The 12,137-nt window shown below is 56.5% G+C and overlaps 1 protein-coding gene across 1 annotated transcript; it reads left to right on the forward strand.

The window, feature by feature from the left end:
* The first annotated feature begins 3,938 nt into the window (after positions 1-3,938).
* On the forward strand, positions 3,939-11,499 carry LOC107150141 (histone H1.8). The gene is made up of 6 exons (XM_048787148.1): positions 3,939-4,318; positions 4,440-5,225; positions 7,072-7,340; positions 9,945-10,266; positions 10,656-10,738; positions 11,072-11,499. The coding sequence occupies exons 2-6, from the start codon at positions 5,144-5,146 to the stop codon at positions 11,324-11,326; spliced, it is 1,011 nt and encodes a 336-aa protein (XP_048643105.1). The 5' UTR covers positions 3,939-4,318; positions 4,440-5,143; the 3' UTR covers positions 11,327-11,499.
* Positions 11,500-12,137: the final 638 nt, after the last annotated feature.

The raw sequence follows: 12,137 nt of genomic DNA on the forward strand, positions 1-12,137 counted from the left end.
GAGACACCCCCCCCAGGGGCATCAGGACGGAGAAACAGCTGCTACCAGAAACCCAGGAACCAAGGCAGGAAAGCATGCAGGAGCCCCAGATCAAAGAACCTCAGTGCCCTAGGGGTGGGGCAGGGGACAGGTGGGGTGTCAATCATGGCCACTCTTTGCTATCTCCCTCCAGATTTCAGTCAGGATGCCTTGGGTTGCAACTCAACTGGGCAGAAGCAAAGGGGAGATGTTATTAGTTCATTTAAATTAAAAGCCCAGGGCTGCAGGCACAGCTGGATTCAGGGGCTCCAACGATGTGATCAGCTCTGTTTCTCCTTCTTTCTTTCCTCTGTTTCATTCAGAGGCCGACTGTTCCCAAGAGGGAGCAGAAACAGGTCAAGGAACTCCAAGCTCAGCAAGCCCTGCAGAAAGTGGGCGCCTCTTTCCCCTTAGGACAACTAAGGTCCACAGCAGGATGCTTATTGGCTAAGATCAGACCACGTGATCACCCCTAAGCCAATCACTGAGGCTGGGCTGAGATCTATCCTCTGATTGGCCAGGCCTGGGTCACCTGATAACCCCCTAAGCCAACCACTGTGGCTGGGTTGGGGGTTTCATCCTCTGATTGGCCAGACTCAGGTCACCTGATCTTCCCTTCCCTAGCGTACAAGATGGCGTCAACCTGACATGAGCCCAGCAGTGTGAGGGCGGGAGAGGAGGATTCCCCAAAGAAACGCAGGGGAGCTGTTACCCAAAGGGGGATCTTGGGAGGCGGAGGAAACTGCTCGCGATCAGCCCAGAGGGACGGGCTCTAAGCCCGTCAGGTCCCGGAGCGGAGCGTCGTCCAGCCACGCCGCCCTCCCACCCTGGGGCACGAGGCACATTCCTATGGCTGGCCCCTTGCTCTGTTGGGCCGGGGGTGGCAGTGAACAGGGCCGAGGCGTTTTAACTGCCCATTTTGTCCTATCCCAGAGGTCCCCTACCCCCATCTGCTTATTTTGAGGACTCATGTCCCAGGAAACAGCTTCCTGACCAACCAGAACATTCTGTCTTCTCCCTGGTGGAGAGAATGTCCCCCTTTACCCCTGGATCTAGATGGCCCTGACCGCCTCTTACAGGGTGACTGCCAGACCTGAAGGGTGTGTCAGTGGCAGGAAGGTTGTCCCCACCTGGACCCCAGGCTCCAGGCAGCCAGGACACTTCTAGATCACCTGTTGTATACAATCCAACCAAATCCGAGCAAACCGTCCCAGGTCAGAATGTGCTGGTGAACTTAGAGAGGGGTCAGATGGGAGCAGGTCTCACCGCGGTCTCCAGGTCTCCAGTAGAGAGAGACACCTCCCTGACAGTCCAAGTTGTCCCCCAAAAAAGATAGTGCACGGTCTTCCCAGCTGTGTGGCCTCAGGGCAAGCCCCTGGACTGCCGCACACCTAAGCTCCCTTAGGCAAACAGGAGAATCATGTCTCTTGGTAGGACTTCCTAAAGGGACTAATGAGATGGTTGCTATAAAGGATCCCGTGCATAGTAGGTGTTCAGTTAAATGTGAGTTCCCTCCCCAGGGATGAAAACTAAGTTCAAAAGAGAAAGCCCCGGGGTGTGGTGGGAGAGAGACAGGAGGAGAGGTTAATATGATGGTGGGGGATCTCAGAGAAAAAGGGAAGCAGGGGCTCACTGCCCCCAAAATTCATCCCCATCACTCCCCTTCTATGAATAATATCCTCCTAAGTTATAGCCAGGCATGCAGCCCCAGGCAAGGTTCCCTTGCACCTGCGACAGCATGACATTAAGGTTACATTTATTGACCTAAAATCAGGAAATAAAATGTCCTGATCCTACAGAGACTGGAGTGACGCTTTAAAACCGCTTCGGAAAGTCCATAAGGAAAGTCCACAGGTAGGAGCCCGCGGTTCCAAAGACGGCAGCAAAGTTTTCAGCTGAAGTTCAACCTCAGGCCTCAGGGGAAGAAAAAAAAAAAAAGTCTATCAAATGGCCCGTGCTCTCTCCCGCAGTCTGAGGCTCCTGATTACCATTTCCCTGTAAAATGGCAAATCCCCCCGAGGAATTTTTAGATCATGCTGCACATTTTAGAACTTCTTCCCCCTCGATGCAAAAATCTCTCCTGGCACAGCCCCGGAGCGGGGCTTCTGCAAAAGCTCATGAGAATGTTTATGTCACTTTTTTTTTTTTTTATTATTTCTCAATTCTTGGAAACGCCCCACCAAAGGGATTGAAATGGCTGCCCCCGGTTGGCACTGGATCCAGCAGATGGGGTCTGGATCTCCTTCCCCGGGCTGTGATACCGGAACTTCCGCAGCAGGCTAGCAAGTCCTACCAAGTGGCATGAGGCCTCTCCTGTATGCCAGGTGTCATGGGTGGCACTGGGGGTACCTCCAAGGAACACGACAGGCCCAGGCCCCAGAGCTCAAGGGTGAAGGACAGGTAAAGCAGAATTGTAACTTGGAATGCTGGGAGCTCCTGAGAGGTCAGACCAGGGGTGGCTGCATCCTAACCTTCTAGGGATCAGGGGAGGTGCATGGGAAATATTCCAGAAAAGCTAGATGGGGGTGAAGGTCGCTTTCTAGGCCATGTGTATCCGTTAGCTAATGCTGCGTGACAAACAGCCCCAGAATTCTTGGTGTATCAGTTAGCTAGTGCTGCATGACAAACAGTCCCAGAAATCATGGCTTAAAACAAGAAACCACATATCATTGCTCACAACTCTGTGGATTACCTGGGTGGTTCTGCTGATCTGGATCAGGCTTGGGGAAGCTCTGTTGGGATCATTCAAGCATCTGGTCAACTGGAAGGTTGACTGGGGACTAGCTGGCTAGCCAACAATTGGCTGGAGAGTAGGGGTGACTGGGTAATGGGCCTCTCAGCCTCCAGCAGGCCAGCTAGGGCTAATTTGTAGGGCAGTGGGACGTGCATGACATCACTCCCACCATAGTGTATTGATCAAAGCAAGTTGCAGCTCAGATCTAAGGAAAGTTACATCGCAGATCAGGATGGATGTGGGCGGTGGTGGAAAGTGGGGATGTTTTTGCATGAATTTGACACACACAGAGGAAGCACAGAGGGTAATGCCCAAGTGTCAGGGCACAGCCCATTCCAAGAGCCGCATCGTGGTCCTTCCTCCCTCTCTTCCTTCCTTGAACCCAGGGCCTGGTAGATGCTACACACAGTGCCTCTGAGCTACACCTCCAGACCCCACAGTGGGCTTGAATGGTGGAGTTCAAGGGAAAAGAAGGTGCCGGAAGCCAGACGGAAGACCTCGACTTTTACCCAAGGGCAGTAGGGAGCCATGGGAGGTGCTAGGCAGGAGAGTGAGGTCCACTTTCACTTTATAACATTTTGAGGGGCACAGCTTGCCTCAATGCAAACCTCTGGTAATGGAGGGTCCTCTGGGAAAGTTCCAGCAATAGGGAGACCACGTGCAAAAAAGAAAAAAAATGTAAGTCTCTTTCAAACCCACGCCTTCCACATCCTATAGCTCCTTCAGGGGTGCCCATGGCTGTGATGACGGTGTGAATCTTTTCAGACCTTCTGTGCCTTCTCTCTCTCTCTCTCTCACACACACACACACATACACACGCACACGTTTTGTGTTCAAGCAGGAGCCCGGTCTGCATTCTTGCTCATCCATTTTCACAGCTGTATACTATTCCACAGGGTGCCTAGTGCTCCCTCCTCTTTGCGGGCATTTGGATGGTTTTTGGATTTCTGCCGAGATCCCAGCCAACGTTCTCGCGTGTCACAATAAGCGTCCCTCAGTGAATGCTAAAAGTGGAACGGGCAGGTGGTGGGACATGTCCATCTTTTGTGATATCAGACGTTCTGGAACGGCTGCCTGAGCTGCCTGCCAGTCCCCCCTCCCAGCTGCCGCATGTTTTGACACGTCTCTGGGTGTCAGTTTTGACAGACTCTTCGATATTTGTCATCTGCTCTGTGTGAAACATCACGTCACCCTCGTTGGAATCCACCTCGTCATCTTAAACGGTTGCAAAAATAGTCTCCAGGCCCGAAATAATCGAACCGGGACCCTGCGAGCCTCGTGGAAGTTACTTCTAATATATAAATCTATATTTTTTTTTCCTTTTTCCAAATAATACAGCTGAGCCCCGAGGAGGGAGCCGTGGAGTGGCTGGGCCCCCGGGATCACCTCCCCCAGGAGGCCCTGCTCCAATTTACACCCCGCCAGGGGCTGCCAGGCCCACGTCTTTGCCAACATCTCAACTTTTGTCAGTTTGATGGGGGAAAATAGTATCTGAGAACCGTCTCCGTTTGAATTTCTCGAGTGCCAACAAGAGGATGAGCCCAGAGTCCCCTGTCGTCTTTTCGGGTGCATGGTCTCCTCTTGCCTCTTATCCATTCTCTCAATGGACATGATCCTTATTGATTAAGATTTTTTGCTGAGCCACTCCTTGACCCCCTTCCTGATTTATTTTTTTTATCTCCAAAAGACAAGACAAAAGGAAGGTATTGGCACCGGGCAACGTGGTGCTCTCCTGTCATCCCAGCGACTGTGGAGGCTGAGGCAGGAGGATCGCTTGTTGGAGGCCAGCCTCAGCAACTCGGCAAGACCCTGTCTCAAAATAAAAATATAGAAAGGGCTGGAGGGGTGGCTGGGTGGTAAAGTGCCCCTGGGTTCAGTCCCTAGGATAAAATAAGAATAGAAGGGCCTTAGCTTCAAGGCGTCCTGAGGGGACATCTGATCTAGGCAAGCCCCTGTGGCCACACGCCTCCAACTTTCTGAGAAACAGAGGCCGGGGGTGGCCTGGGAACAGTGGCCCAGGCTGGAGCAGCTCATCTCGCACCCTGGCACTGAAGGGCCTCCATGGTCGCCCACAAACTCAGGTGCTACCAATTCCCCATCCCTGTCTCCAGCCCCTGGTGGGCAGAGGTTGTGGGGGGTGGCCTCAGGCTCTGGGGTCCTCATCTCACTGTCGAGGCTGAGCTCCAGGGAAGGCCAAGCGACCCAGGACGGGGTGGCAGAGCCAGGACTCTGGGGCCGAAGGAGCTGCTGGGAGCCCTGCACCCTCCCGCCTGATCAGCTGCTGGGTGGGCCACGCCTCATCAGGGCTAATTGGAGGGGCGGGGCTGAGGAAGGTATAAGTGGAGGCCGAGGCGGCCCCGCGTCCTCACGTCTGGGCCTGCGTCCCGTCTGATGGCTCCCAGCGGAATTCCTAGCGTTGCCGCCTCTAGCGCCCCTGCCAGGTCATCTGGGCCTTCTGGTTCTGAGAAGCCAGGTAAGCAAGAGAGGGGGGCCCCTCCTGGGAGCCCTTCCCCCTCCCCCCAGTCCTCCCTTGTCCCACTCTGGCCCTGGCACCGTCCCCATAGCCGTGTCCCCACAGCCGACCACTTGGCCAAAGACCTCATGCCCCAGCAGAGGCAGGGAGGCCTGGGCCTGGGGCTGAGGCCGGCCCAGGGAGGCCTCAGAGGCCAATGGCGTCTCCCCAGCTGCAAACCATCGCCAGCCTTGGTGGGGGGAGGAGGCCCGGCCACAGCTGCCTGGCATCGAGGTGGAGGGGACGGAGCAGGGGCCTCGGATGCCGGGCCAGGCTCCCCGATTTCCAGGCCCCTGGCCACTTGACCTCGAGGTAGCTACAGGGAGGGACAGGGTCCCTGGGAGAGATGGAGCCCGGGTTGAGGGGGGCATGGCTTTTGCTTTGGGCACCTGGGTATACAGCAGGCATGGAATAAGTGCTGAATGAGGGCTGGGGGAGGACACAGGCCCAGGGAACACCCTTGGGGGTGGCTCTCTGGGGTGGGAGGTGCTGCAGAGGTGGGCTGGGGGACTCTTCATCCAGAGCCTGGGCAGGTGCCCATCCCCACTGGGCAGATGGGAAGACTGAGGCCCACAGGGGGCTGAGCCCGGGCGTCCCGGCTCCCAGGCTGCGTCCCACCCAGAGCAATCCCAGGCCCTGGGCTCCTTCCCCCCGGAGGCCTGCAGAGGGGGCCTTGGGTTAGGCCTCTCCACAATTTGCTTCTAGGTCTCGAGTTTGGGGTCAGATTCCCGTTTCTGTCCCCCACTTTAAAAAACAAATTTTAAAAAGTCTTTTGCAGCCAGGGGATTCCCGTGGGGAGTCCTAGATTTTGCAAATGATGCTGAGTGCATGGCTCACGCCTATAATCCCAGTCAGGGAGGAGGCTCAGGCAGGAGGCTGGCAAGTTGGAGGCCAGCCTCAGCGACTTAGTGAGGCTCTAAGCCACTCAGCGAGACCCTGTCTCTCAATAAAATATAAAAAGGGGCTGGGGACGGGGCTCAGGGGTTGAGTGTCCCTGAGTTCAGTCCCAGAGATGTAAATAAATAAATAATAACTAAAATGTAAAAAAATAACTTGGGGATCATTCACAAACTACATGATTCACCCATTTAAAGAGAACGGCTCTGAGTACATCCAGCACATATCCGTTCAGTTTTTAGAATATTTTCATTTCCACAAAAAGAAAATCTGTGCCAATTACCAGTCTGTCCCCATCGCCACCTCTAAACCCCTAACCCTTAACAGCCATTAATCTGATTTTTTTTTTAAATACTGGGGATTGAGCCCAGGGGCCCTCAGTCACAGAGCCCCCTCCCCAGCCCTATTTTGCATTTTATTTAGAGACAGGGTCTCCCTGAGTTGCTTAGGGCCTCTCTTTGGCTGAGGCTGGCTTTGACCTCTCGATCCTCCTGCCTCAGCCTCCTGAGCCGCTGGGATATTGTATATAAATATATGCACATTATTTTGGGCCCCGGGGATGACGCTCAGGGTGTGGCTCCCCTTAGCATGAGCTCTGCCGCTGGGCCACACCCCCAGATCCCCACGAGCAGATTTTGGTGGGATGCGTCCTCCCCGCCCCATGGCTTATGGGTAAAAGAAACCAGGCTGCGAGCCCTGCAGCCTGAGTTCTGCAGACACCGCCCCTGTGGCTGTCCCCCAGAGCCCCCCGGGCGTCCTCTGCATCGGTGATTACATCTGGACAACTGGCCCCGTTTATTTATTTTTTTTCAAAAAGCCCTGACCCTCCACCCATGGGGCTCTGCAGCAGCTGGTGCATAGACGGTTAGACTGCAGGGTGCACCGGCTGAGGTCCTGCCGTCCCTCGCAGGCCAAAGCTACAACTGGGTCTTCCGCCGGAATCCCACGATGCTCCGCATGGTGCTGGAGGCGCTGAAGGCCAGGGAGCAGCCGCGGGGCATGTCGCGGGGCATGTCGGTGGTGGCCATCAAAGTCTACATCCAGAGCAAGTACCCGACGGCAGCGGACGCCGGGCGCTTCAAATACCTGCTGAAGCAGGCCCTGGACACGGGCATGCGGAGAGGACTGCTCACCAGGCCGGTCAACTCCAGGGCCAGGGGTGCCACCGGCAGCTTCAAAGTGAGTGGGGAGTTGGGAGGCCCCAGGGCCTTTGCACATGCTGCCGTCCTAGACCACACGGCTCTCATCCGCTCTGCTTGCTCTTCCTGCACGTCCAGCCTCCAGGGAGGCTGTTCTCAGGGACCTCCCCTGGGCTCCTGGTCACCCTGTGGGCAGTATGTGTCTTCGTTGCTTTTTGGGGACATTTTCAGAGGTCAGAGACCATGTCTGCTATATTGGCTCTAAGTCCTGGGCACCTTCACTGTAGCAGAGGATGGGATCCCTGGTCCTTCAGTCAGTGGCTGAGGCTGGCCTCCACTTTGCGGTCCTCCTGCCTCAGCCTCCTGAGTCGCTGAGATGACAGGTGTGCGTCCCCCATGCCCGGCTACATGTTTATTTCTATTTTTTGATATTGGGGATGGAACCCAGGGGCACTTTACCCCTGACCTGCATCTGTAGCCTTTTTTATTTTTTTATTTTGAGATAAAGCGTCACACACCTGCCTCTTTTGGAGTCTTTGCTGATCTTGTGGGGACAGACAGCGACTCCTCTGGTCCTTGGGGTTGAGTTGAAGCCTCATGTTCTCATCTCTTCCCTTGGACCCGTTTGCAGAGGTCCAACCTCTAACAGAACCACCTGAACAGTGTTTGAGGGGAGGAGCCGTCACCTACAGGACAGATGGGACAGGACACTGAATCTGGGTACTAACACTGACCCTGATTTGGTGGGAAGGGAAACCAGAATTTTGAAGGTGAAATTAGCTGGGTGGGTGGGGTGGCCACGCCTGTCATCCCAGCGACCCGGGAGGCTGAGGCAGGAGGATCGCAAGTTGGAGGCCAGCCTCAGCAACTCAGCGAGGCCCTGAGCAACTCGGTGAGATTCACAAGGCCGACTAGGAGCAGAAGTGTGGTCACCAAAGTCCCCAGGGCAGGAGGGGCCAGGCAAGGTTGGGAACGCAGGCTTTCACTACGTCCCATGCGCCTGGAGGGGTGCGGGGCGAACCCGAGTTATTTCTTCCATCTTCCCCTAAATGGAAGGCCCTGGGGAGCCCCGAGCTCCTCCGTCTTGCGCAGAGGCAGGAGGCCGAAGGGCTTTTAGAGCCGGGCAGCCACGCGGAAGAGGCTTTTCCCTGTCACCTCTTGGCTTGGTTTATTTTTGTGTATCTCAGGTTCCTTGGTTATTTTTCTCTTCTGAGCTTTCAAGAACCAGTAAGTGGCTGACCCCTTTAATGGCCCCAAACCTCTTTTTTCTTCCTACTAGAAAAGTCAGCCGAAGCCCAGCAGAATGGCGCACACGCCTGCCATCTCAGCAACTTGGGAGGCTGAGGCTAGAGGATCGCGAGTTAGAGACCAGCCTCAACAACACGGAGGGATGTAGCTGGGGATGTAGCCCCGTGGTGAAGTGCCCCTGGGTTTAACCCCCAGTGCCACATGCAGGACCCTTGAGAGGGGTCCTTTCAGGGTCCTGGCTGACCATAGAGGGTAGCAATCCCCTCAGCACTTTTATTGACCTTGACGTTGACTTTGAAGTCTCCGAGGTCAGACTCCCCGAGGCCAGCCTTGCCAGTCTGGAAGGGGGAGCCGTGGGTTTTAATTTTCACTCTTTTGTTTTTGGTCCCAGGGATTGAACCCTGGGGTGCTTCACCCCTGAGCCCCGTCCCCAGCCCTTTTGATATTTTATTTAGAGACGGGATCTCCCTGAGTTGCTGAGGCCGGCCTCCAACTTGCGATCCTCCTGCCTCAGCCTCCCGAGTTGCTGGGAGTTTAGGCATGAGCCACCATTATACTTTCCTTAGTATAAAGAATAACGTAATTCTCCATTTAAGTTTACAAAGTGATATAAGTAAAGCCTCACTTAATTTTGCCCTTTAAGAATAAGGACACACCAGGCGCGGTGGCACACGCCTGTACTCCCAGCGACTCGGGAGACCGAGGCAGGAGGATTGCAAGTTGGAGGCCAGCCTCGACAATTTGGCAAACCCTGTTTCAAAATGGGAAAAGTGGGGAGGACGGGGGATGTGGCTCCGTGGTTAGCTGTCTGGGGGTTCAACCCCCCAATAATGGAGGAAAAGATAAAAGACTTAAAATAGCTGCACAAAGTGGCACAGGCCGGTAGCCCCAGGGACCCCGGAGGCTGAGGCAGGAATGTCACAGATTCAAGCCAGCCCAGGCCCCATCTCAAAATGAGAAATGAAAAACAAACACAAGCCCGAAAAAGGACGCTGACCCTATAAATGATTTGAGCTTGGAGGAGCCCCCGTCCCCTGCCCTTTTTAGATTTTATTTAGAGACAGGGCCTCCCTGAGCTGCTTAGGGCCTCGCTAAGTGGCTGAGGCTGGCCTCCAACTTGAGATCCTCCTGCCTCAGCCTCCCGAGGAGTGGGGAAGACGGGCGTGAGCCACTGTGCCCAGCGTCAGGCATGATTGGGAGCCTGGTTCCAGTTTTGGGGTGACGTGGTGCTGAGAGGGTTTGGAGGTGGCAATCCCTTCAGAGCTGGGGCCGGGAGGCCAGGTCAGGAGTCCCCGCACCCCCTGACGCGCCCACACCCTCTCAGGACTCCTGGGCGCGGGGCAGGGACACCCCGAGCTGGTTCTGGTACCATCCCACCCTCTCTCCCTCCCTCCAGCTGGTCCCCAAGTACAAGAAGAAAGTCCAGGCCAGGAAGACGTCGGTCCCCAAGGTCCCCAGGAGGCCCAGGGAGGCTGTCAGGAAGGGCTCCAAGAAACCAGGCGTGGAGCAGAAGGAAGCGTCCAGCTCTGGCCAGGCAGCGAGGACCGTCCCCAGGCCAGGGCCAGCCAACCAGAAGGTCCCCAAGAGAGGCCGCGGGGAGGCCAAGGACACCGAGGCCACCAAGCCTCCCCCCAAGACAGCCAAGGCCACTCGGGCCCCTTCCAGTGCCAATGGGACCAGTGAGAAGGGAAGAGCCAAGGGCAAGAGGCGTCAGCCAGGTGGGTGGGGGACAGGGACGGGGACGGGGACAGGGACCGTGGGGGGTGGGGCAGGGGCTCCCCTGTGAACCCTGACGGACAGCTCGGGGTGGCCCATGGGGTTACGAAGGCAGCTTAAGCGTTAGGAAGGAGGGAGCCCAGGGAGGCCAGAGCCCCCCGTGGTCCCTGAAGCAGGAATCCAAGAGGGCTTCCTGGAGGAGGTGCCCCAGGAAATCACGTGCAGAGGCCCAGAGACGGAGGGGTGGGCGCTGTGGGGGGTCTGCAGCGAGCTCAGTCTGTCCACCGTGCGGGGAGGGCATCTGGGGTCCAAGGCTCTGGCCAGTGCTGGGGGGGGGTCCAGAGGCCCTGACTCTTCCCTCCCCCGTGACGGTCCCCCCGACCTGCTCCAGATGCAGAGGCTTGTGGGAGACCCAAGGTGAAGAACGCAAGCTCAGAGGTGAAGAACGCGGGTTCAAAGCCCGCTGACGGGCAGGTGGGCACCTGGGTGACCCCCGGGGTCTTGTCTCTCGCCCTGAGCAGGCCGACCTCGGGCACCCCACACCCGAGCCCTGCAGGGATCAGCCCGGGTGGGGGAACCCTGGTCCATCTCCCCCCAACCCGCAGTCTGCTCTCCTCCCCTCTGGGGGGTGGCCCTCCCTGTTTCATGGCCAAGGGGCTGAGGGGAGGGGAGATGAGGTCACTTGTCCAGAGCCTCTGAGCCGGGCCTCCCATCCGGGCCTCCCATCCTGGCCTCCCATCCTACCCACGTGGGCTCCGAGCTGCACACCCAGCTCTGTCTCCCTGTCCCTGACTTTGCTTCTTGCAGGTCAAGAGTGGAGTCTCCTCCCCACCCAGAAGGAAGATGGCAGCCAAGACCCCTAAAGAGAAGGTTGGCCAGGGGCCTGGGCAGAGATCAAGACCCAAAGCTGCTGCTGTCCCTCGGAAGGGTGATGGGTCCACACCTGTCCCCTCAGCTGTGGCCAGGAAGACAGAGGCCCCTGAGGGCCTGAGAAAGCCCAGGCTGCCCACCAAGTCCCCATCCTCCAAAGCACGCAGCAAGAAGGTGGAGGCAGAGAAGTAGAGGCTGAGAGGTAGAGGCCAGGAGGTAGAGGAGGCTGAGAGGTAGAGGCCGAGAGGTAGAGGCTAGGGTGGGCAGAGATGGTGATTTTTCTCTGGATCTTTATTCTCTGATCAGCCATTATTCAATTTTAATGTAACCTATTTATCAATAAAGGCTTCATATTCTTTTTCCTATATCCTGGTGACGATGGGTGCTGAGGTTGAGGGACTGGGCTGCTCGGTCCCTTTTAAACAACCACGGAGCGCCTGCCCTTTATCTGGCCAGTGCTGGGGAGAGGACAGGACAGGACCTCTGCTGGGGTGGGTGACAGACCACAGTCTGGAAGGGGCTGGGCCTAGTCCTGGGGGCCCAGGGGGGTGTTGAACCCAGTCTTGGGATCTGGGACCGCTTCCCATGTGTGATTCTTCCCTGGTGGAGGGGTGGTCTGTGTCCCTGCCCCCTGGGTTTCAGCCTCTGGACAAGTAGGACGTGAGCGTATCTGAACCCCCACCTGAAGACATTGGCTGCTTTTACGTTTTGTGTTTTTTTTTTAAATTTTCTTCTGCTTCTCCATCTTGGAAGCCGGCCGCCATTCTGTGGGGAAGCCCAAGCAGCTCGTGGACAGGAAGACGAGCCCCGGGTCTTCAGGGCCAGATCCCTGACCAGCCAGGCCCAGTTCGCTGCCCTGTGGGTGTCCCATCTTGGAACGGAACCTTCTAGCCCTGGCTGACCTCACCCCATTGACACCTGGTGGGTTGGGGACATGCCTCCATGGCCGAGTCCTGTCCCAGAAGCGGATTCAGGACCCAAGTAAGTAGTCCCTGCTATTTTT

The sequence above is a fragment of the Marmota marmota genome, unplaced genomic scaffold (assembly GCF_001458135.2).
Source record: "Marmota marmota marmota unplaced genomic scaffold, marMar, whole genome shotgun sequence".
NCBI classification, from domain to species: Eukaryota; Metazoa; Chordata; class Mammalia; order Rodentia; family Sciuridae; genus Marmota; species Marmota marmota.